Source organism: Macrotis lagotis, chromosome 6 (assembly GCF_037893015.1).
Source record: "Macrotis lagotis isolate mMagLag1 chromosome 6, bilby.v1.9.chrom.fasta, whole genome shotgun sequence".
Lineage (NCBI taxonomy): Eukaryota > Metazoa > Chordata > Mammalia > Peramelemorphia > Peramelidae > Macrotis > Macrotis lagotis.
The window spans coordinates 169,120,808-169,146,606 of record NC_133663.1 but is presented as its reverse complement, the minus strand read 5'-3'; the positions used below and the strand labels follow the sequence as shown (position 1 = coordinate 169,146,606).

General features: G+C 36.8%; 1 protein-coding gene across 3 annotated transcripts; it reads left to right on the top strand.

Annotated features, from left to right (window-relative positions):
• Nucleotides 1-180: 180 nt before the first annotated feature.
• On the top strand, nt 181-24,153 carry TEX30 (testis expressed 30). Of its 3 annotated transcripts, none has more exons than XM_074191986.1 (7): nt 181-250; nt 1,768-1,803; nt 15,979-16,034; nt 16,269-16,514; nt 20,063-20,114; nt 22,744-22,949; nt 23,950-24,153. In XM_074191986.1, the coding sequence occupies exons 3-7, from the start codon at nt 16,002-16,004 to the stop codon at nt 24,121-24,123; spliced, it is 711 nt and encodes a 236-aa protein (XP_074048087.1). In that variant the 5' UTR covers nt 181-250; nt 1,768-1,803; nt 15,979-16,001; the 3' UTR covers nt 24,124-24,153. The 3 variants fall into 3 exon arrangements, with proteins under 3 accessions (XP_074048087.1, XP_074048089.1, XP_074048088.1); XM_074191987.1 differs by lacking the exon at nt 181-250 and adding an exon at nt 724-812; XM_074191988.1 differs by lacking the exon at nt 1,768-1,803 and having other exon boundaries at nt 214-250.
• The last annotated feature ends 1,646 nt before the right edge of the window (nt 24,154-25,799 follow it).

Here is a 25,799-nt window from a genome sequence, read left to right as displayed (position 1 = left end):
ACAAATGGATCCCTTAAGAAGGAGCTTTTTTTCCCCTTCTTTTTTGAAAGGGGGCGGGGCCGGCGGGGAGGATGAGTGACAGTCCCTGCTGGTGGGGCGCCTGCGCGAGGTCTCGCGGAGTCGCGCGGTGCCCGGGGGGCGGGGCCGAGATCCGGGGAAAGGGCAAATCAGAGCCCAGGTCTTGCGTCGGGGGGCGTGGCTAAAGTCCCCAGCGCAGCGAATCCCGCCCGCCGACTCTTACTCTTTCCAGGTAAGCCGGGTTCCAGCGAGTGAGCCCCTCCCCCCATTCCGTGCACTGCTTTACGTACACGTGCACCACCGGAGAATCTCCACCCTAGCACGATTAGAACTTCCGGATTCGATCAATTAATTGCCTAAGCGGGGCTTCCCGCCCTCCCCCCGGTGTGTGATTGGCTGGACCCGTGTTCCGGGTGCTGCGTGTCGCGCGCTGATTGGAGGAATTGCCCTTGGACTGGAGACTGCCGAGCCGGCGCCCCACCCCGGGGCCTCCCGCAGCCGCAGCTTTCCCGCCATCCCCCGCCACACCCCCAAGTTAATAGTAAATGTTAGTCACCGTAAGTCCCATTCACAAAGTTTCCCGGCGTGTCAATTGCGCCTCCACAGGCCACCCTGGCCCATTCAGGCCGGCTTTGCGTCCTAGAGGGGAAGCGGCTGTGGGTGGGGGTGGGGAACCTTCCCAGCCAATGCGGGGAGGCCGCGGGGAGCCAGAGGGACACAGGGCAGAGGATCCCGGGCAGACCGAGGTCTTCCTCCTTTTACAGGCGGGGAAACTGAGGCACGAGGTCACGGAGGTAGTAAGCGATACAAGGGGGAGTTCAGTGCCAGTCTTTGCATTCTGCTGCTTTAAAAAAAAAATGATCGAAATATATTTTCTTTCCCTCTTATCCCCAACCCATTGTTGGGTTTTTTCCCCTTATTTTTATTTTTGTCTGTTCCATCGACTGTTTTAACACTAAATATTAGATATATAGTTAAAGATCTGGTTCCGCTACTGGTACTTTTATTTTCATTATTTCCCTTGAGATCTTTTATCCTTATGAATTTTGTTATTATTTTTTCTAGTTATGTAAAATAGTCCTTTAGTTGACTGAAGCAGCTTTTGAAAAAGGACATTATTTGGGGTAGTACTGTCATTTTTATTATATTGATCTTTCCTATCTATGACAATTAGCATTTTTCCTAATTATTTGGGTCTTTGTTTTGATAAACAGTGGTTTGTAGTTGTATTGATACAGTTTTCATTGGGAACTATGGTATGTCAGTTCTCAAGTATATTGTAAGTTCTATGGTTATTTTGCTTTGCATTTGCAAGGCAGTAGGGTTAAGGGGCTTGCCCAAGGCCACACAGCTAGGTAATTATTAAGTGCCTGAGGTCAATTTTGAACTCAGAGCCAGTGCTCTCTCCACTGTGCCCCCTAGCCACCCTCAATGGTTGTTTTTTTTTTTCCTTTTCCTTTTTAGGTTTTTTTGCAAGGCAAATAGGGTTAAGTGGCTTGCCCAAGGTCACAGGGCTAGGTAATTATTAAGTGTCTGACAACAGATTTGAACTCAGGTACTCCTGACTCCAGGGCTCTCCATTGTGCTACCTAGTCACCCTCTATGATTATTTTGAAGGAAATTTCACTTTCCATCTATGTTTCTGCTGAGTTTTATTAGCATCATTTGAAAATGTTGATGATTGTGTGGATTTATTTTATGTCTTGCAAGTTTGCTGAAGTTATTGTTTTAATTTTTAATTCACTCTAGAATTCTTCAAGTACGTCATTGGTTCACCTGCATAAAGTGAGTTTTTTCCTCTCCATTTCATTTTCTTGTCTTAATTGCTACACCCAAAATTTTTAGTATAATATTACTTAGAAATGGTAACCAGGTGGTATCCTTATTTCACTTGTGATTTTATTGCAAAGATGTCTAGTTTACCCCTCTTATATATGATAACTATTGGTTTTAGATATCAAGGTTGGTCATCACCCCCATGTTGCTGTTAGAGTGTACAATCTTTTTCTGGTTCTGCTCATCTGTCTCAGCATCAATTCATGCAGATCCTTCCAGGCTTCCCTGAATCTTCTTTTTTTTTTTTTTTGCAAGTGATCTTTAATTTATTATTACTACTATTACAATAATTTTGTTATAAGAATATACATAACCCCCCTTCCCCCCCCCCCCCCCAGGAAGATGACAAACCTCAAGAATAGTGAGAGAGAAAAAAAATGTACCTCAGTCTATGTTCAGATTCCAAGGACTCTGTCTCTGGGCTGAGTTGCTTTCTTTATCATAAGTCTACCAGAGAAGTTGCTCCAATATTTTTCCCTCAGTTGCTATTACTAGTTGTACCTCCAATCTATTTCTCCCCATTCTCATTTATTCTATTCTCTCTCCTTTCATCCTGGCCCTGTCCAAAAGTGTGTTGTATCTGAGTACCCTCTCCCTCAATCTTCCCTCTATTCTATCACCTATTCCCCCTTCCCTCCCCCCATTCCCCTTTATTCCATCCCTTTCTTCTCGTTTTTCTCTAGATTAAGATAGATTTCCTCACCCTTTTAAGTGTGTATGTTATTTCCTCTCTGAGTCATTTCTGATGAGAATGAAGGCTCACCTATTCCCCCCTTGCCTTCCCCCTTTCCACTTCATTGAAAAAGCTTTTTCCTTGACTCTTATGTGAAATTTTGTAGCTTCTTCATCTCCTTTCCCTTCCTCCCTGTACTTTCCTTTATCACCCATTGACTCCATCTTTTTACTGTAATATACCATTATATTCTGTTCCTTCCTGTGTTATATGTGTGTGTGTGTGTGTGTGTATACTCCTACAAACAACTCTTATGAATGAGAAAGTTCATATGAGTTATCAATATCTTCTTCCCATGCAGGAATACAAATAGTTCATAAGTTCCTCATAGTTAGTCCTTCTCTTCCACCCCCTCTGTGCTTCACCAGAGTCCTGTACTTGGAGATCAAATTTTTTGTTCAGCTCTAGTTGTTTCAATAGGAAAGTTTGAAAGTCCCCTGCTTCATTGAAAGTCCATCTTTTCCCCTGAAAGAGGATGTTCATTTTTGCTTAGTAGTTGATTCTCAGTTTTAAACCAAGATCTTTTGCTTTCTGAAATATCATATTCCAATCCCTATGAGCCCTTAATGTAGATGCTGCCAGATCCTGTGTAATCCTGACTATGGAGCCTCAGTAGTTGAATTGTTCGTTTCTGGCAGCTTTTAGAATTTTCTCTTTGATTTCGGAGTTTTGAAATTTGGCTATAATATTCCTGGAAGTTTTTCATTTGGGATCTCTTTTTCCTGGGGTGACCGGTGAATCCTCTCAATTTCTATTTTTTAACCCCCTGCTTCTAGGATCTCAGGGCAATTCTATTGTATTATTTCTTGATAAATGAAGTCGAGGCTCTTTTCTTGATCATGGCTTTCAGATAGTCCAATAATTTTTAAATTATTTTTTCTGGATCTGTTTTTTGAGGTTGGTTGTTTTTTCCAATGAGATATTTCACATTTTCTTCTAATTTTTGGCTTTTTTGCTAAGTTTTATTTCTTCCTGATTTCTTGCAAAGTCATCAGCTTCCTTTAGTTCCATTCTACATTTGAAGGAGTTATTTTCTTCAGAGAGCTTTTTTATCTCCTTTTCCAGTTGGCCAATTCTGCTTTTTTAAGGCATTCTTCTCCTCATTTTCCTTTTGTTTTGCTTTTTCCATTAGGCTTAAGCTTTTTTGTTTGTTTGGGTTTTTTTGCATTTTTTGCAAGGCAGTGGGGTTAAGTAGCTTGCCCAAGGCTACACAGCTAAGTAATTATTAAGTGTCTGAGGCTGGATTTGAACTCAGGTACTCCTGACTTGCCACCTAGCCACCTCACTAAACTGGTTTTTAACATTATTTTCTTCAGTATTTTTTTTGTATTTCTTTCACCAAGCTGTTGATTTGGTTGTCATGGGGTTTTTTTGAATCACTCTCATTTCTCCTCCCAATTTTTCCTCCATCTCCCTTAATTGCATTTCAGCATCTTTTTTTTTTTTTTAGCTCATCCATTGTCTGAGCCCATTTTCTGTTTCTCTTGGAGGTTTGGATAACGGAAGCTTCGATTTTGTCATCATCTGAGTATGTGTTTTGATCTTACATGGGACTAAAGTAATTTTCTATGATCAGATTCTTCTTTTTCTGTTCTTTACTCATTTCCTCAGTCCAAGACTAATTTACAGAACTTCCAAGGCTTTGGTGTTTTTTTGGGGGGGGGGGCACCCCACTGGGACCTTTATTCCTCCAAGGTCTTATGCTCTCTTGCCTTGCTTTGATATGTAGATGACCACTGCACGTCCTTCTGCTCTGGACCTGTAAGGAGGGGTCCTAGTTGGCTACTTAGTATGGAAGCCCAAACTGCAACCTGGAACTGAGTGTGGGCAAACAGCAGAGTCCTGCCCCCAGGGAGAGAAGAGAATTTTCTTCAGCCTTCCTTGTCCTCCTTACCATCTGTGGGCTGTGCTCTTGGGGGTGCAAGCTGTTTTCTCCAGATTCTCCTTACAGGTTCTGCAGCCAGTGCCCCTTAGTGCCCCTTCACTCCATGCTCATTCTGGTATAGCAGAATTCTCTCCTCATTCCTTCAAGCTGTTCTGGGGCTGTGCTGTAACCAGGTCTTAGTCCTGGGTCCTGGTGAAACACATCTTAACTGTGGAACTTCTAAATTATCTTGGTTTGGAAAAATGTATCACTCCATCTTTCTGTGGGTTCTGCCCCTCTAAATTTTGGCTAGAGTCATAATTTGTTGGCTTTTGGAGTTTTGGGAGAAAGGAGTTTCCAGGAAATGCAGCCTTCATGCTGCCATCTTGGCTCCATCCCCCAGCACTTTCTTTATAATTTATATTCTTATAGGGTTGCTTAGAGAATCTGTTGTCCAAGTGTGGTAGGAGGATCCTCAGGAGATTGAACCAAAAAACCAAAACTATTTTCACAAACTATTGTTACTATTCTATTACAACACTCCTACCTTTTCCAACTGTGCTATATATATGACGCAAAATGTTCTTCATATACTTCAGCCAAAACAAGTAAGTAGGAACAGATATGAGAATCAAACTGTCTTCTATTATTAAGCTAGAAATTAAAAAGATTTGCAAAAGTATGTAAAAATGTCATTTTCCTTGCTACATTTTAAAAAATATATGTAATTATTTAAAAACTATATGTTATTTATCTTACAATGTTATGGATTTGTTTTTAATGAATTAACAATTTTTAAAAATATCAGTTTTAATTTCTAATAATGCAAATATTAGTAGCTATAACTCACATTTTAAAAAAGCTCTTTGAAGTATTAGTAATTTTTAATTGTGAAAGAGGGTCCTGAGACCAAAATGGTTCTTTAATAAAGGTCTTGTTATTTTTATAGTCATATATACTGATAATTTTCTTAATATTGAACTAGCTCTGCATTCCTGGTTATAGTGTATGATCCTTGTGATATATTGCTGTAATCTCCTTGCTGATATTTTATTTAAAAATTTTGCATCAATATTAAGAAAATTGATCTGTTTTGATTCTTATGCATTACAGCATCACCTTTCCATAATGGAATGTAAATAGTTTAATCTTATCAAACAGAAAGAAAACTATTGAACTAATAAATAAAACTAGAAGCTGGTTTTATGGGGGGAAAAAAACAATGAAATAGATGAACCATATCTTAACTTGATTTAAAAAAGAAAGACAACCAAATTACCAGTATCAAGAATGAAGAATAAATTTACAACCAGTGAAGGTAAAATTAAAGCAATTATTAGGAACTATTTAATCTAATTACATACTAATAAATCTAAGTGAAATGGATGAAAATTTACAAAAATATAGAAAATAGAATACTTAAACAACTCTATTTTAGAAAAAGAAATTGAACAAAGTCATTTATGGAAAAAACCCCAGGACCAGATGAATTTATAAATGAATTCTACCAAACATTTAAAGAACAATTAATTCCAATACTATAGAAACTAGTTTTGGTTTCCTTCATCCTTTTAGATAGAGTCCCTACCTAATTCCTTTTATGACACAAATATAGTATGGATACCCAAACTTTCTTCTTATTAAGGAAGTTGGAAGGAATATATATATATATATATATATATATATATATATATATATATATATAGAGAGAGAGAGAGAGAGAGAGAGAGAGAGAGAAAACAAAGTGAGTTGAAAATGAAGTGATGATATCTAAAAAACATAAAATTAAGGGGTGAAAGAGCCTGGGGCAAGGGAAAAGGAGAGGTACAATTGGGTAAATTATATCTAACATAAAAGAGCCAAGAAAAAGCTTTTACAGTGAAGGGGAAGAGAGAGGAGGTAAGAGGGAATGAGTGAAACTAACTTAATCTTATCAAAATTTGCTAAAAGAGAAAATAACAGCATTGGGTTTAGAAATTTATATTTACCCTACAGGAAAACTGATGGGGAGAGAAGTAAGAAACAGCAGAGGGGAGTTCTAGAAGAGAGGATGATTGAGGTAGGGGTAGTCAGAAGCAAGACACTTTTGAGGAAGAACAAAGTGAAAGGAGAGAAAGAATAGAAAAAATGTGGAGAAATGAGATGAAGGGGGAAATATAGTCAGCAATCCTGAGATAAATTTTACATTAAATTTCTCTTATAACCTCATTTCTCTTACATACAGAGAACTGAGTCAAATTTGTAAAAATAAGAGTCATTCCTCAATTTACAAATTTACAAAAGACAACACCAGTTTTCAGATGAAGTAATCAAAGCTATCTGGAGCCACTATTGATTTTAGAAATACAAATTGAAATAGTACTGAGGTACTTCCTCATATCTATTACATTTGTTAATAGGACAGAAAAGAAACATGACTAATTTTGGAGGGGATGTGATGTGGGAAAAATGAGTGATTCAATCATTCTTTTTTTTTAATTCATTTTACACTTTAATAATGTTCTCACCTTATAATATAGTTTAAGATATAAAACTGCTAAATCTGTTTTTGTATCCTTCCCCCTCTCCTCCTCCTCTCCCCCCATTTCTTTTTTTTATTAATTTTTTAGTAAAGATATTATTTGAGTTTTACAATTCCCCCCCCCATCTTACTTCCCTCCCCCCTGCCTCGTGGAAAGCAATCTGTCAGTCTTTACTTTGATTCCATGTTGTACCTTGATCCAAATTGGGTGTGATGAGAGAGAAATCATATCCTTAGAGAAAAGACAAGAATTCTAAGAGGTAACAAGATCAGACAATAACATATCTGTTTTTTTCTAAATTAAAGGGAATAGTCCTTGAATTTTGTTCAAACTCCACAGCTCCTTAACTGGATACAGATGGCACTCTCCTTTGCAGACAGCCCAAAATTGCTCCCGATTTGACTCAACCATTCTTTAGAGCAATTTGGAACTATGCCCATACGGTTATACAACAATACATACCCATTGACTTAGCAATACCACCACTGGTCTGTTAGCCAAAAAAAATTAAAAAGAAAAGAAAAGAAAAAGAACCTGTATTGTACAAAAATATTTATAGCAGATTTTTTCTGGTAGCATAGAAATTAGAAATTAAGGGAATGTCTTTCAATTGGGAAATGGCCAAACAAATTGTATGTGGTTATCATGTAATACTACTACTCTGTGGTCTCAGGAAAACCTGGATTTATTGATGCACTGATCATGGTGAAGCTATTACACAGTGAAATATGTGGTGTACAAAGTAACAGCAATATTGTAGGATAATTATCTGTGAATGATCTTCTCAGCAATACAATGATCCAAGACAATTCTTAAGGACTTATGATGAAAAATTCTATCTGTCCCCAGAGAAAGAACTGATGTAGATTGAAGCATTTTTTAAAGCTCTCTTTTTCTTCAGGGTTTTTTTAGGGTGGAGGGACTGTGTTTTCTTTCATAACATGACTGTTATGGAAATTTTTTGCATGACAACCAAAAAATAAGAATTGGAATACCATAGTTTTAAAGGTATACCTATATATCTATGTATCTATATCTATATTTCTTTATTTTTTATTTACACATAACTAAAATATTCTTGCTTAAGGTAATACCCCCTCCTTCACAAAAATATAGAACCTCATGAGAAATAAAGTAAAAGAAAGAGAAAAAATGTGTTTCAGTCTGTGTTCTGATACCATTAGCTCGAGTGGATCACATTCTTTATCATAAATCTATCACAGAACTTATTCCATATTTTTCCACAGTTGCTGTTGCTGATTGTAATTCCCTCCATTCATCCCTCCCTACTACCATCTATTATATTTTCTCTCTCCTTTCATTCTTTCCCTCTTCTAAGATGTGTTGTAGGGTAGCTGAGTAGCACAGTGGACAGAGTACTGGCCCTGGGGCCAAAAGACCCCAAGCCCACATACCACCCCAGAGACCCAGCAACTACCCGGCTGGTGGTTCCAGACAGGCCACCCAATCCCAGCACCTTGCAAAAAGCAAAAAAGAAATTGTGTTATATCTGACTATTCTCTGCCATGATCTACCCTCTCCTCTATTGCCCACATCCCCTCCACTTCCCCTGTCCCCCTTTTCTCCTTTTTTTCTCTAGATGTCTATACCCTATTGAGTGTGTATGCTGTTTCCTGTCTGAGCCATTTATGATGAGAGTGAAGGTTTCCTCATTCCCCCTTGCTTTCCCTACTTCCATACTGAAAAAGCTCATTGCAAAAAAAAAAATATCTTTTATATGAAATATCTTAGCCTATTCTTCCTCTCCTTTCTCTTACTCCTTAAAAGGGAAATCCCTTTTAGCCCTTGACTCCATTTTTACAACATATTACATCTTCAAATTCAGCTTCCTCCTTTGATTCACCTATAAAAGCTCCTCCTACCTGCTCTATTAAATAAGAAGGTTCATATGAGTATTATCAGTATCATTTTTCTATGTAGGAATACATGCAGTTCATCATCATTAAGTTCCTCATAATTTACCCTTCTCCACTTGCTATGCTTCACCTGAATCCTGTACTGGAAGGTCAAACTTTCTGTTCAGCTCTGGTCATTTCAACAGGAACATTTGAAATTCCCCTGTTTCACTGAAAGTCTATCCTTTCCCCTGGAAGAGGATGTTCAGTTTTTCTGGGTAGTTGATTCTCAGTTGCATTCCAAGCTCTTTTGCCTTCCCGAATATTATATTCCAAGTCCTATGAGCCTTAATGTAGTTGCTGCTAAGTCCTGTATGATCCTGACTGCAGCTCCATGATATTTGAATTGTGTCCTTCTGGTTGCTTGTAATATTTTCTCTTTGATTTGGGAGTTCTGGAACTTGGCCTATAATATTCCTGGGAGTTGTTTTTTTTTTTTTTTTTTTGTATCTCTTTCTGGAGGAGATCGATGGATTCTTTCAATTTCTATTTTGCCCTCTGCTTCTAGGATATCAGGGCAATTTTTCTGTAGGAATTCTTTTAAAAATGAGGTCATAGGGGCGGCTAGGTGGCACAGTGGATAGAGCACCAGCACTGGAGACAGGACTACCTGGGTTCAAATTCAGCCTCAGACACTTAATAATGAATGACCTAGCTGTTTGGCCTTGGGCAAACTACTTAACCCCATTTGCCTTGCAAAAACCTAAAAAAAAAAAAAAAAAAAAAAAAGAAATGAGGTCATGGTTCTTTTCTTGATCATGACTTTCAGGTATACCAATAATTTTTAAATTATCTTTCCTGAATCTGTTTTCTAAATCAGTTGTTTTTTTCAATGAGATATTTCACATTTTCTTCTAATTTTTCATTCTTTTGGTGTTGAAGTATTGTATCTTGATTTCTCACTAAGACATCAGCTTCCTTTAGCTCCATTCTGCATCTGAAAGATTTGTTCTCCTCAGAGAGCTTTCTTATCTCCTTTTCCATCTGGCCAGTTCTGGTTTTTAAGGCATTTTTCTCCTCAATAACTTTTTGAACTGTTTTATCCATTTGACCTAAGCTGGTTTTTAACGTTATTTTCTTCAGTATTTTTTTGGATCTCCTTGAATAAGCTGCTGACTTCTTTTTCATGTTTTTCCTGCATCTTTCTCATTTCTTTTCCCAATTTTTTCTTCTATCTCCCTTACTTGATTTCAAAATCTTTTTTTGAGCCTAATTTCTGTATTTCTTGGAATCTCTACATACAGAAGGTTGGACTTCCTCAAATTCAGATTGAATATTTTGATCCTTCATGGGATCATAGACAAAGCATTTGTCAATGGTACAGTTCATTTTTATTCTGCTTACTCGTTTCCCCAGCCTGCACCTGCTTTTGGGGTGCTTCCTGAGCTTTTGAGTTTTATTGAGACACCCCCACAAGGACCTCAGTGTGTGAGGCTCTGAATGTTCTCCTGGTCTGTGAATGACCACAAGTGTACCCCTCTGCCATGGGGCTGAGGGGGTCCCTGTTCTTTGGGGGGGCCTAACTGTGATCAGATCTGATCTTCCAAGTTGTGCTTGGTGCTCCCTGGGGTGCATGTCAGGAAACTGCTTCTGCTGCCAGGAGCCACAGCTCCCAGTTGCCCTAGGACTATTCTCAGGAGGCTGAAGTTCCTTCACTGTGGTGGGCTGCCCCTCTGACCCCATGGAACAGAGTTTTTCTACTATTTTCCAGGTCACCCTGGACTGGAGAATTGCCTCACTGGATCTTTCTGTGGGTTCTGTCTCTTGAAAATTTAGTTAGAGCCATAATTTTAATATTTTTGAAATACTTTGGAGAGAATACCTAGGAGAGGCTCTTCTGTCACCATCTTGGCTCCACTCCCTGAGGTGTGTAGGTGTGTGTGTGTGTGTGTGTGTGTGTGTGAATATATTGAGTATTGGTAATTCATTGTTTGTGGTATCTTTTAGCAAGATCTACCTTCTTTCCTTCTCCCTTTTAATTAGGTATATTTTTGATTTTGCTATGTCTGACATGATTGCTACTACTGATTTTTTATTTTGTTTTTGTGAGACAGTGGGATTAAGAGACTTGCCCAAGGTTACATAGCTAGTATCAAATATCTAAGGTCAGATTAGAATTCAGGTTTTCCTAACTCAAGGGCCAGTTCCACTGAACTACTAGCTACCCTACCACCCCTGCTTTTTTAAAAATTTCAGCTGAAATGAAATAGATTCTGCTCTAGTCTTTTGTTTCTGTATATGTCTCTGTTTCAAGTATATTTCTTGCAAACAGCATATGGGTTCATCCCATTTCCATGCACAGTTATGATTACTAATTGTGTATTTCCCTTTTGTATGAATAATATAAATAATATAAATAAAAAATGTCTTATCCTTACAGGACTCCATATTTAATTTTTTTTTCTGACTACTTGCAGCATTTCTCCTTTACCTCGGAGTTCTGGAATTTGACTATAATATTCCTGGGAATTTTAATTTTGTGATCTCTTTTTATGTAAATAGTATTTTTCTAATTACATGTAAAGATAGTTTCCAACACTAATTTTTTTATAAAGATTTTGAGTTCCAAATTTTTCTCCCTCCCTTCCTCATGTCCCCCACCCATCCACCCAAGGCAGCAAGTAATCTGATAGTTATACATGTGAAATTATGTTAAGCATATTTCCACGTTGTTCATGTTGTAAAAGAAGAAATGGAACAAAAGGGGAAAAATAAAATGAAAATAGTTTGCTTTCATCTGCATTCAGACTCCATAAGTTTTTTGTTGTTTTTTTGTTTTGTTTTGTTTTACCTGGATGTGGATAGCATTTTCTGTCATGGGTCTTTTTGGAATTGTCTTGAATCATTGTACTGCTGAGAAGAGCTCAGTCAATCATAGTTGATCATGGCACAATGTTTCTATAACTGTGTACAATGTTCTTCTAGTTCTGCTCAGCATCTTCACTCGGCATCAGTTCATGTCTTTCCAGATTTTCTGAAATTTTTCAGCTAGTTATTTCTTTGTAGCACAATGGTATTTGATTACATTCATATACCCCAACTTGCTCAGCCATTCCCCAATTGATGGGCATTCCCTCAATTTCCAATTCTTTGTCACTACAGAAAGAGCTGCTATAAATATTTTTGTAAATATAGTTTCTTTTACCTTTAATATGATCTGTTCAGGTTATAGAACTAATAATGGGGGGCAGTTAGGTGTTGCAGTGAATGGAGCACCAGCCCTGGAGTCAGGAGAACCTGAATTCAAATCTGGCCTCAGACACTTAATAATTACCTAGCTCTTTTAGGATTCTATGCTATCAAGTCAGTTTTCCTTGATAATTTCTTCAAATATGATATATAGGCTCTTTTCTTATTCATGGCTTTCATGTAGTTTTATAGTTCTTAAATTATTTCTCCTTAGTGCATTTTCCAAATTAAGGTTTTTTTTTTCTCATTGGGATGATTATTTTATTTTTTAGTTCTTTTTATTTGATCATTTTTTTCTTGATGTCTCATAAAGTCATTAGCTTCTACTTGCCCAGTTCTAATTTTTTTTTAGTTTTCTGCAAGGCAAATGGGGTTAAGTGGTTAGCCCAAGGCCACACAGCTAGGCAATTACTAAGTATCTGGGACCAGATTTGAATGCAGGTATCCCTGACTCTAGGGCTGGTACTTTATCCACTGCACTACCTAGCTGCCCCCAGTTCTAATTTTTAAGAAATTGTTTTCTTAAGTGAGCTTTTGTAGCTCTGCTTTCTAAGGAAACCTTTTCTTTATGGGATTTTTGTGGGTTTTCCCTTTGGCCAATTCTGTTTTTTAAGGTATTATTTTCTTCATTTTGTGTGTGTGTGTGTGTTTCGAGCTGTTGTCTCTCTTTTCATAAGTTTCTTGTGCTACTCAGTTTCTTCTCAATTTTTTCTTTATTCAATTTGATTTTTAAAATCCTTTTTGAAATCTTCCAAATATTCTTTTTGGGCTTATGTCCAATCCACATTTTTCTTTGAGGCTTTGCATGTAGCTATTTTGATTTGTTTTCTAATGAGTTTGTTCCTTGAAGCAACCAGTAGTAACTTCCTATGGTCTGGTTCTTTTTTGAAGTCATTGGGTACTCATTTTTTAGCCTATTTCTTGACTTTTAACTTTATATTAAAATTATGCCCTGCTCCCAGGTTGGAGGAGGACATTGTCTCAAGTTTCAGGGTTTTTTATGCTTCTGCTTTCAGAACTAGTTCAGTTTTTCCAAGGTAGCAGTATCTACAGTATGGAAGGTATGATCACTGGTTTTCAGACCTGAGCAACACTCTCTCAGCTACCAAAATTTTCTTCACCCTGGACCTCTGACCAGGGCCTTTATTTCCATGTGACTATATTGCTACTTATGTCTCTTGAAATATGATCTGGACTTTGCTTTCCTGCAATTGCAGGAGCTAGTACTCCTTTCTTCTGTACCCCTGAGCTCAGGACTCCTGCTTCCTTATAAGCAAGTGACCAGAAACCCTTTTCTCTGCCCTGGAACCATGGCCAGGGTTCCTGCTTTCATGTAACAGTAATCTAATTCTAATCTTTGTCCTGTGATTGTGATCTGGAACTGTGAATGGGCAAAGAGCTCCCCATAATCTTCTTTTGACAAGTTCTCTGACTTGCTTACTCTTTGTGGGTTGAGAGCTTTAGAAGCTATGGTTGTCTATGTGGCCACCTCCAAGACCTGAGGCTGGCTTGCCAGGTACCACCTGGAGACAGAACTTTTTTAACAGTCTCCTAAGGCATCTTTGGCTGGATTGTTTCACTCCAATCTTCTGTAGATTTTGCTTCTCAGAGTTCCAGATGAGAATTTTATTTGAGGTATTATTTTAAAGTTGTGAGGGAATTTGGGAGAGTTCAGGTGAATCCCTGCCATTTTGACCCCATTTCATCAAGGGAGAAACTTAATGAGTTTGCCATCTTCTTCTTAAAAGATATTTTTTTCTCTTTATGAATGTAAGGTACTCAAAGGCAGAGACCACTATTGCTTTTTGTTGTGTTTTCACCATCTATGAATACTTGTTGACTGATTATATTCTGATAAATTTTTTCCTTTTTATTTTCTTTGTATTACACTGAGTTGTTTCAGTTGACTTTATTTGGGAATTTTTTGGCAAAGATAATGGAATGAGTTGCCAAATTCTTCCCCACCTCATTTACAGATGAGGAAACTGAGAAGATGAGTCTTCCTAACTCCATGGCCAGTGCTCCATCTGCTGTGTCACCTAGCTACCCTCTGTTTTTGTGTGAAAAATCCTTTTTATGTATGACCTTAAACATGTCTTTTTTCTGAAGTTCAGTTTTTCCTTCTTTAGAATGAAAAGACTAGTCTTCCTGGTCTGTTCCCATGTGTATGTTAATTTGTTAATGTTTTTTCAGACAGACAAGATCAGTCCTGTTCCAGTGACCCAACCTAAAGACTTTATAGATTGTCATTGCATGCCTATGATTAATACACTCCTGAATGTTGTAGATAGAATGTTTCTTCAAACCGTTGCCCCAACAAAAACTGAGTTCTCAGAGGTTGAGAGAGAGCAGGAAAAAGGATAAGTTTAAGTTTCTAGAAAAGATAAGAAGGGCTAGTTCAACCAGGTCTTTGATATGAACAGGAGAAGGCTTTGACAGGTAGTAATAAAAAAATAGAAGAGGACTATCTAAGTAATGTTAGAACACCCTAGTGCTACATTGTGTCTGGGATTAATGATGTTTAGAATTCTGTTCATTTCAATTTAGCAAACACTTATTAATATTTACTACATTCAAGGCACAAGTATAAGTAGTGGAAATAGTAAGATACTAAAAAAAATCACTTATATTCTGTTATGATGTTGAATTATAAGATGTATGTCAGTAAGTATAATACTGGAAGTGTTGGGGCCAAAGGAGTCCAGTTGACATGCTTTCTCTAAAGAAAACTTAAGAAGAGCATATTTTTAACCAAGTCAAGCAATTAATCAGAAAAGACTTCCTGGAGGAGGTGACTTGAAATTTCTTCATAGAAGAAGCCTCATCTTATCCATCTATAAACACTCTGGTTGAGTGTGGTGCCTTCTATAAATTAAATTCTTAATGCATTAAATTGCTAGTAGAAAGTGAAGGATTCTAAAAGTCAAAGATGGGGAAGGCATGGTCTTCCCGAGATAATATTTTGTGCATTACATTGGAAAGAGCATTGTTCTATATTCAGAGAATGTAGCAAAAAAAAAATCTTCCCCTGACACTACATATATACTTGGGCATGTCACCTAACCTAATGGGCTTCACTTTCCTTAACTGTAAAAGATGATTAGAGTAATTGGCCTCTAAGATACTTTTTCAACTCTTGATCTCTGATTCTGTAATGGTAAAGATGGTACTACCTAGACAGTATTCTCTCTTCCATCACCAATTTAGTGGAGTTCATTTGTCTCAGAAATCACTATTGAGCTTAGACCAAGGTTCTTGTTGAGAGAGCTGTACAGACATCTCTGGGATTCTACTACTTCCTCTTATGGAGAGGAAGCAGCCTCTTCCAGTTGGCTAATTTGATCCATATTTCCATTTTCATTGTTCAAACCAGCCGAACATAAGATCATAATATTAACCCTGGTAAGGACCTTGGAAACTAATCAAGGTCAATTCCATCATTTTACTGGCAGCTTGGTATGAGTAGTAGATAGATTGCCGGACTAGCAATAAAGAAAGACTTGAGTTTCAAATTTTTCCTCAGACATTACTAGTTGTGTAACCTTGACTAAGATACTTAATTTCTCTCAAATTCATCTTCTGCAAAATGAGGATAATGGTACCTCTCTCAATATCATCATTGCTGATATTACCCATGGGAAGGAGTCCCAAAAAATGATCTCATAGGTTGTGTCATGTTGCCTTGGTATCATACTCTGTTCTATTTATTACTCACTTACTCTCTTTGGTCACAAAACCAATGAAGAGTATCCATGGGAACCATGGGAAATGATGAAAAGAACCTTCAATAATTAATATTTGGTGTGATCACAATCTATTCAAAGTGGCAAGTGGCTTGTAATGTGTAAGTCTCAGATGCATAAAGAGGTAGTTCTCCTTAATATTTTTTTCTAATTTCAGATCAAAGGTATTTGCTTCAAAGAATGCATACTGAGAAAATGAGTAATTATACAGAGGTAATGTATGTGTTCATTCATTGACTTTATTTCTGGATTCTTGGGCTTCTCTTTTGCTCTCCCTTTTTTTTCCTTCCAGTCATCTTTTCCTTCCAATTTCAACCTCCTTCAATATTCTTATCTGTTTACATCTTGTTCTCTTTTGAGAGCAGGCATTGTAACCTGTGGCAGAGTTAAACAATCTGACTTCTGTTACTCAGGTTCACTAGTAATTATTTTTCCTTTTGGTTGTAGGTTAAACTGAAAATACCTTTTGGAAACAAGAACCTAGATGCCATTTGTTCTGTCCCTGACAAGAAATTAACTGACCAGGTGTTACTATATGCAGTGATTCTTACCCATGGAGCTGCAGGAGATATGAATTTTCCTCACTTGAAGTCATTGGCAAACTGTCTTGCAAGTCATGGGATCTTGTGCCTGAGGTTTACTTGCAAAGGCCTCAATATTACACACAGAATAAAGGCATATAAAGCAGTTTTGGTAAGATAAGTCAATTGCTATGTTTCATAAAGGCAAGTCTGTTGAAGAAAATCCAGGAAAAATAAATATATTCCATTCTGATTTTAGCTAGCATTTCTGGTGCATTTCTTCAACAAAACTTACAGAAAACTTACTTTTATGCGAGGCACCCAAACCTGAATATGATATTATCATTTTCTTCATTGTGGTTGGCATTGTTGATAGAGAGGGCTGAGCACAAGATTCAGGAAGTGTTTCCTTTTCCTTTTTTGCTTTTTTTTTTTGGCAAGGCAGTTGAGGTTAAGTGACTTGCCCAGGGTAACAAAAAACTAATATGTGTCAGTATCTGAGGCCTGATTTGAACTCAGGTTTCCTGACTCTAAGGCTGGTGCTCTAGTGGTGAGTCCTTTGCCAGATCACTTAACCTCTCTCAGCTTCAGTTTCCTCATAATAAAGATAATTTTAGTACTTTATAAGTGAAAATTAAATGAGGTAAAGGATGTAAATAAGGCAGTTATAAAACCGAGTTCTATACAAATGTTCACTATTTTTTAAAATTAAAAATGATAATGAAGCATCTACCAATAACTGAAATAGGGGTGGCTAGGTGGCGTAGTGGATAAACCACCGGCCCCGGAGTCAGGAGTACCTGAGTTCAAGCCCAGACTCATACACTTAATAATTAACCTAGCTGTGTGGCCTTGGGCAAGCCACTTAACCCCATTTGCCTTGCAAAAACCTAAAACAAAAATAACTGAAATAAATTATGGTTTATGAAAAGTGCCATCTGAAAAATATAAACAAAATTACATGGGAATTCCAGAGGGAGCTATCATTCTTGGCCATAGGTGAATTCAAAAAGTCTTCATGGAGATGGTTGGTGAATGATAAAGCACTAAAGGATATTTAGGTCAGATTGTTAATTACCTTGAATATCTATTTTAGTAGTTTAGGGTTCATTTGGCAGAAAATGAAGGACTGTAGAAGATATAGCCTTACAAATAACTTTTTTTGGTGGCAAATTAAAATTTTTTATCATCAGATTCTTCTTTGTTGTATGGGAGAGTTGTTTCCTTGGTGATAAACCCAGCATCACAATTTCAACCCTGTGACATTTCCAAGGAATTTGAAAGTATTGATATAGCTCTGAAATTCTAAACAGATATTAGTTATGGGGTTACAGAAAAACTTTAGGCCTTGTTCCTTCTCCAGACTAGCTTAACACTGTCAGATTATGCCTCTAAAATTCAACTCTGTTCCTGTTGCTTATTAAAAAAGTCTAAATTTCTTAGCCTACCTTGAAGCCCCCCAACTAGTTAAGTTGCCATCTATTTCTCCAACTTGAGCTCTGACTACTCACCTTATAGTCTATTCCAGCTGAATAAGACAATTCACTGTTCCCCACCTGTATTTGGTGCCCTGTAAAGCAGTGCCACCTTCAACATCTTTCCCAATTAAAATCCTACCCATCCTCAAAACCTAGATAAAATACTATTCCCTCTCTAATGCTTTGTTTGCTTTAAAGTGAATGGAACTCCTTCCTTTGTAATATTTGCTCTTATATTTTGTATTCATGTTTTAATTGTTCTAGTACTGATTGAAAGTTCCTTAAGGTACCATGTGTCATATTTTACATTCGCTTTTGTACTTAACATAGTGCTTTGCAATTAATAAATGTTTGTGGAACTAAAAAAATAGAAATATCTTTAGAATCTTGGGTGGTATCTTTTTCATGGATTTTCATAGAGTTGAGGAGGTTCATAAGAAGTAGAATCCCAGAGATGTCTGTATAGCTAGCTCTCTCAACAAGAACTTTAGTCTATGCTGAAAGCTCAATAGAGAGCTCAATTTGTCTAAGACAAATGAACTCCACTAAATTGGTGATGGAAGAGGGAATACTCTGTCTATGCAGTACCATCTTTACCATTACATAGATTGGTATGGGTGGGAAAGCTGGGACATGAAACCCAGCTCTTCCCTCTCCAAATTGTGTGCTCTTTTTTGCTGACTCCCCTTTGAGGATAATACTGTTGTGCCTGAACAATAATGGATTAAGAGAGAATGCCATTTTCTTTTTCTCTGTATCATTTTGTCTTTTGAAGTAGACAGCAGATATAAAAGAAAAGCATTTTGTGATTCTCCTAATATGGCAGCATCTTACTATACCTACAAAATGTTATTTTGTTGTGGAATTTCTTACAAAATCTCAGAGTTGGAAGGGACCTGAAAAGCTGACTAGTCACCTGTTAAGTCCATGGTTGAAAGTCACCACCAAGTCCCCATCTGAGAAAGCCCTCATCTTTTGAGGCAGTTCATTTTGATTTTGGACAACTGACTTGTAGGAAGTTTTTTCTATCATTAAGCCAAAATTTTTGTTGGAACTTTCACCTATTAAAGTTCTTGCCTGTGTATCTAAGTAAAACCTAATGAACCTTGTCCATTTACAGACATGATATCCAATGCCTAAAGATAGTTCTTTTTTTTCCCCTCTCATCTACCTTCATTACTCCTTATTCTTCAGTCCCTGTTAAATTAAACAAATGTATCTTAAACACTGTTGTACTTGGGATACTACAAAATCATCATTTTCCTTAAACTGATTTTAAATTCCCCTTGACAGCGAATTATGGATAACAAATAGATGAAGATAAGTTTAATGCAACATAGACATTGATGAAGATCAAGGAGAGAGCTAGATGGAGTCCTTTAGCAGTAGTTGGGGTGGGAGAAGATATGTATATGTACTACAGTACTAGGGGGAAAGGTTTTTTTGGAGTAAATGGTATCTGAAATGAGCCTTGAATGACAATAAAGATACTGAAAGACTGGGGCAGCTAGGTGACGCAGTGGATAAAGCACCGGCCCTGGAGTCAGGAGTACCTGGGTTCAAATCTGGTCTCAGACACTTAATAATTACCTAGCTGTGTGGCCTTGGGTAAGCCACTTAACCCCATTTGCCTTGAAAAAACCTAAAAAGAAGATACTGAAAGATTAATAGGAGGAAGGAGTATATTTCAGGCATGGGGGATGCCAGTCCATATTCATGGAGGTTGGAGGTGGCAGATTTGGCAAACAGCTAATGGTCTTTTGACTGGAATAAAGAGGGCTGGTTAGGAAGTAATGACTTCGCTCACTGTCCTGGTTACCCTCCTGGGGACACTCTTCCATTTGTCATTGTCTTTTCTAAAATGTTACTCCTAGAAACAAAGATAGTCAGTTGGGAGCAGATGAAGGCAGAACATAGCAATTCCCGTGTTCCAAATCTTTTGTGCTTATTAGAATCAGTCCATCATTGAATAGGAACACCTTTTCTAACATCCTCAGCAAGAAGCCATCCAACCTTTACCTGGAGACTACTAATAATGATCAATTTTTTAGTTACATACACATTTAGTGTTCTCTTCTGATAGCAAACATCAATCTCAAGGTCAGAACTATACCAAGTATTTGATTTTAGAAGGATCTAAGGACCACCCACATTATATATTTTCCTATGGCTAGCATCTTTCCTGCACAGAGGAATATTTTCTACATTAATTTCTTTACCATTTTTGGTTCATTTTTCTTAGGATTATCTGAAGACTTCAGATGAATACAGACTTGCAGGCATTTTCCTTGGAGGTAAGTTGCTGATCATTGGATTTTGTTATTTAAAGATCTTTCTCTCCATTTTTTAATACAGGTGAAGTTCATTGGAGAAGAGGTTCATCATGTTGGCTCCTGGGTGATGAATTTTGAGTCCATGGTATCTCATAAAGGCAGCCTTTAAATCATAGAAGTGATGTGACCTCTTTTGGTGGAAGGGAGCACCCATATTGACAAAATTAGGGAGTCTTAAAATATTGAGGAAATGATAGAAAAGGAATAAAATTACTATGAACAAGATGCTAATATTAGGATCCTTTTAAAAACTGTTTAGAATGATTACTTAGTAGAATTTCATAGCACCTTTCCTTTATAACTGCTGTCTATTTTACATGATACAAAGGAGAAAGGAGGATGGCATTTTCCCTTAATTCATAATTGTTCAGGCACATTAGTGTTATCCTCAGAGAAGGAAGATCAGGGTTTCATGTCCAGTTTTCCCACTCATTACTAATCTGTGTGACCCTGAACAAAACTTTGACTTAACACTTCTAGGGCCCAATTTCTTCATCTGTAACATGAAAATATTTGAATTCTTTTAATGTTGTTGTTTGTCATCCTGATATAAGTACAGTTCTCAAGGGATAATTGATTGACTGATTTATAATCTTCATCACTGACTTCATACAGATACCCTCTGTCCAAGTACCCTTCCCCCCAACTGTCCCATTAGAAATACAATTCTCTGGGGCAGCTAGGTGGCATAGTGGATAAAGCACTGGCCTTGGAGTCAGCAGTACCTGGATTCAAATCCGGCCTCAGACACTTAATAATTACCTAGCTGTGTGGCCTTGGGCAAGCCACTTAACCCCATTTGCCTTGCCAAAAACCTAAAAAAAAAAAAAAGAAAGAAAGAAAAAGAAAATACAATTCTCATGACCCATAAGCATCATCAAATTATAATTACTTTATACTCATACCCTATTTCCAAGTACCCTTCCTTTCACCATCCCAGGAGAAATGTAATCTTCAAGAGTTAAAAGTTCAACCACATAATGGCCAATTTCTACCCACACCCTCTGTCTAAGGATGCTCCTTTCAACTGTCTATATTCTGGATCTTTTTTCCAGGTTGGTCATTTTTCCTAAGAGGTACTTTACATTTTCTTCTTTTGTTCAGCCTTTCGGTTTTGTTTGATGTCTCATAGCATCATCAGTCATTTATCTGGTCTAATTTTTAGGGTTTTATTTTCTTCAGTTAGCTTTTAGTTTTATTTTTAGATGAATTATATTCCTTTTCCAGTTGACCATTCTTATTTATTTATTTTTTTTTAGTTTTTGCAAGGCAGTGGGGTTAACTTGCCCATGGCTCACAATCACACAGCTAGGTAATTATTGTGTCTGAGGTCAGATTTGAACTCAGGTCCTCCTGATTCCAGGGACAGTACTCTGTCCACTGCACCATCTAGCTGCCCTGGCCATTCTTTTTTTAAAGGCATTGATTTCTTTTTCCATTTGGCCAATTTTACTTTTTTTTTATTTTGCAAGGCAAAGGGGTTAAGTGACTTGCCCAAGGTTAGACAACTAGATAATTATTAAATGTCTGAGGTTAGATTTGAACATAGATCCTCCTGACTCCAGGGCCAGTGCTCTGCCACTGTACCACTACTCTTTAAAGGTTTTGTTTTCTTCAAACAATTTTTCATAACTCTCCTGCATGACTCTCATTTCTTTTCTCCATTTTTCTTCTTCCTCTCTTCTTTGGTTTTTAAAATCCTTTTTGGGCTCTAAGAGTTCTTTTTGGATTTGTGACCAATTCAAAAACCCCCTCTGAGGCTTCACATGTAGGCACTTTATCATTACTTTCCTCTTCTGAGATGGCCTTTTTTTTACTAACCTCAGAATAGTAGCTATCTGTGATTATTGTGCTTTTTTTTGTTCATTTTGATAGTTAATCTCTGCTCCCAGGGCACAGGAAGTATAGTCCCAAGTTTTTTGTGCAGGGGGCTTAGAGTCTGGTCCCTGACTTGCTGCTCATCTATGGTGTTGCTTGTGCTTCATTTGTAATTAATTTGTTCTCTGTGTTAGGGCAGTCCAACCTCAGACCTATCTCAGTGTTCCTGGGGCTTGAACTTTGTCTTTTGAGCTGGTGTTGGAACACTCATTGCTAGCTTATTGCACCTCTGACTTGCTGAACCTGGATATGAACTGTGCTGTGGCTAAGAGCCTTCCCCTGGCTTTCCCACCTCCTACCCACGCTGGACTATACTCCCCCTTTACTGATGTTCCCCCATGATATCTTGAGTTGAGAACTTGTTTCACTCTTTTTTTCTGGGTTCTGTAGCTTTAGGGTCTTTGTAGAGACTTCATTTAAAGTTCAAAAAGAGACTTGTAAGGCCCCTTCCAGCTTGCAGTCTGTGAGTCTCACTTCAGAAAATCAAGGCAGCTGGACATTTATCTGTATAGGCAAAACTTGTTATTAACCTTTTATTGTTTCTCTAGGATCTTCAAGGCCTCTGCTTCTCTAACTGCCACATTCCTTTTGTAGATGTGAAAAATGTACACTCTCCCTTGTGTGGGAAATGAGTTTTAATGCTGGACTTTATGGTAACACTAATGTCAGTCTTCTTGGCTAACTTTTGATTTTTAAAACAAAATGATTCTAGGTCGTTCAATGGGTTCTAGAGCAGCTGCCTCTGTGATGTGTCAAACTGAACCAGAAGATGTTGATGACTTTATCCGAGGTCTTATTTGCTTTTCTTATCCGCTTCATCGTCCAAAGCAACAACATAAGCTCCGGAATGAAAGTTTGCTGGTGATAAAAGGCCCTGTGCTCTTTGTTTCAGGCTCAGCAGATGATATGTGTGAAAAGGTAAAAACCATGGTTTTAAACCATTTAGTAGAACCACATTTATTTATTTATTTAGTAGAACTTCATCTATTTATTTAGTAGTACCTCATCTATTGGTATTTAGTAGAATCTCCCTGCAGTTCTTCAGGGAGAAATAAACTTCTTTGGGAAATTCAGAATCAGTTCAGAGAAGCTGACCTCAGAGTATCCTCAGACATGAGAGACTCAGAGACCATGGATCCCAGTTACACTAACCCATTTTGGATGTTGGGTAAGGGTTCGTTGGCTGAGTGGAAATAAATGCTCACAAATAGTAACAGGAAAATTGAAATTTTGAGTGTTGATAACTTTTCATTTTTCTGTTCTAGCTATATTATTAACTCTATAGGCTATTTCAACTTTTTTAACAGTCGGCTGTATTATTCCTTTGTAAAAATTATTCCCGGAATAATCTTATATTTTGACAAGGATGTTAATACACTGACTTTATACTAAAACATTGTAAAAATGGATCATTTTAAAGGATATAAGGACGACTTAGTCATGATCCAACATGATTCTAGAAGATCACTGGTGAAGAATTTGATCTATCTAAATTCAAGATGCAGAATGAGACACACACTTTTAGATACTACAATGCAGGAATCTATTTGCTTGACTTTTTTTTCAGTGTGTGAGAGGGAGAGAAAATGTTTAATAATTGAAAATAAATTTTCAATAATATGCTAGCATGTGAAGATTAAAACAGTACCCCAAACATCTGAATTTGTCTTTGGGAGTACTATATACAATTCAGCTGACCTTCAACTAATACATAATTATCAATAATAAATGCTTAGTAAATTGTTGTCCCTCTGGAGCTGAGAGAGATGGGTTCTCAGACATTAGATGAGTATCTTTGCATATATTAAAAGAGGGGAAGGTTCTAGTAACTTAACTTGGTAGATGAGAAGATGGAAGATAGCATAATCACAAAACTAATATTAAATCTGCTTTCCTCTATATATATGTTTTCTTTTAGAAATTACTGGAGAAAGTTACAAAATCAATGAAGGCTCCTACTCAGATCCATTGGGTTAAAAAAGGCAGTCATTCCATGAATGTGAAAGGACGATCTGCAGATGATGTTGTGGAGGAAATCAATTCATGTGTTCTTTCTTGGATCCAAGAAGTCATTGAACTGGACAAGAAATAATTCATTGATTAAAAGCCATGTGTCATTTGAGATTTGTATATTTGATTTGATAAGGAACACAGCAAATCTCTCAGATTTGTGAGGCATATGTTAGACCTCTTAGATCTGTCTTTAATAATGTGCTTTAAAATCAAATCTTAACATGTTAAAAAAAAAGATGTAAAAATAGTCAGGTTATAATAGATTTAAGTGGCTGTTATGAAATCAACTTTTTCAAATATTAAATATATAGTTTTTCCCACTACTCTGTTGTTACATAATTTGATAGTCATCAAATATTTCTTTAGAAATTTCTTTTAAAAAACTAAACTATACAGTACTCTTGATATATTGGTATTTTAAAGAGTAGATAAAATTATCCTTTAGTCTGGTGCCTAAAACTGGTGAAATTATAGATTTGGATAAATAAATAAAACTAGTCATGTAAGTAGTATAACTTTACACTTTCTCTGATAATCAAGAACAAAGAGAGAAAGTGAAAGTTAACTTCAGATCACTTTACATATATACCCAAAAAACCTCCTAGAATAGCCATAAATGCTTGACATTTTTTATTTATCCCTATAATATTTATATACCACAGTGAGGTTAGTATAGTGACTGCAAAAAGAGGAAGAATTTCATTGAAACAAAAACTTAATATATATATATATATATATATATATATATATATATATATATCTCCAAAGTGAATATTTTCTTTATTAATGACTTGAATAAAGGTATAGATTATAAACTAGCTTACACCATTTCAAATGGTACTAAGCTAGGAATTATAACTAACACTTTGGATTAAATAGGATTCCAGAAGATCCCAATAGTATAGGACGTTGAACTCACTCTAGTAAAATGAGATTTAATAGAGATGATATAAAAGATTTTTATTCTAAGATTTAATTGATGCTTTTTCACATCACTCAATTTCTGTTGACTCTATCTCCTCCTTCTCCAATAGAAATATATCCTCCAGCATATCAAAAATTATAGGTAAGCAAAAGAAACCATTCATATCAACCAATAAATATAATCTTATTTATATTACACAAAGTATATTTGTGTTTACTTACATTTATAGATATTCTATTTTTACTATATTAATACTGCTTTATTTACTATATCTACATTTAGGTTAAAAAATTTCCTTCCCAAATACAAGATAACATGATTAGATAGTCATTAATCTGGTGGTTTTAATTCAGTAAAATTTGAGTCAATTGTGTGATATAGCAGCTAAAAAACTTAAGGTAATTGGGATTCTCTCTCCTGAGTAGCTCATACCTGGAAATTTTTATTCAATTTTCAATGTCTTCTTTCAGAAAAGTTATTGATGAGCTCTAGAATGTTCTCTGGAAAACAACAAGGAATGGTATAAAATCTCTAGATCTTTCCATCTGAGGGTTAATTGAACTGGAGATGAGTCTGAAGAAAAGGAGACTTAGAAAGAATATGATGTCTGTATTCAAGAATTGAAGGGGTTTCTTTGGATGGGTGGGGGAACTGGATTCTTCTATTTATCTTGGAGAGATTTAAGTTACAGAGAAACTGATTTTAGCTGCAAGTAAGGAACTTTTTTCAATTTAAGGTGAAATGGACTTTTTTCATGAGACTTTTCTCTCACTAATTCCTTGAAGAAAAGACTGAATGACCACTTGGGTATTTTTTCAAAGGGAATAGTC

What these genes read in the sequence shown, in the direction of transcription:
- TEX30 (XM_074191986.1), top strand. Translation starts at nt 16,002, where the DNA reads ATGCATACTGAGAAAATGAGTAATTATACAGAG. An exon ending in AAATGAGTAATTATACAGAG is followed by an intron (nt 16,035 to 16,268) that starts GTAATGTATGTG and finishes TTTTGGTTGTAG; the next exon opens with GTTAAACTGAAAATACCTTT. An exon ending in CAGATGATATGTGTGAAAAG is followed by an intron (nt 22,950 to 23,949) that starts GTAAAAACCATG and finishes GTTTTCTTTTAG; the next exon opens with AAATTACTGGAGAAAGTTAC.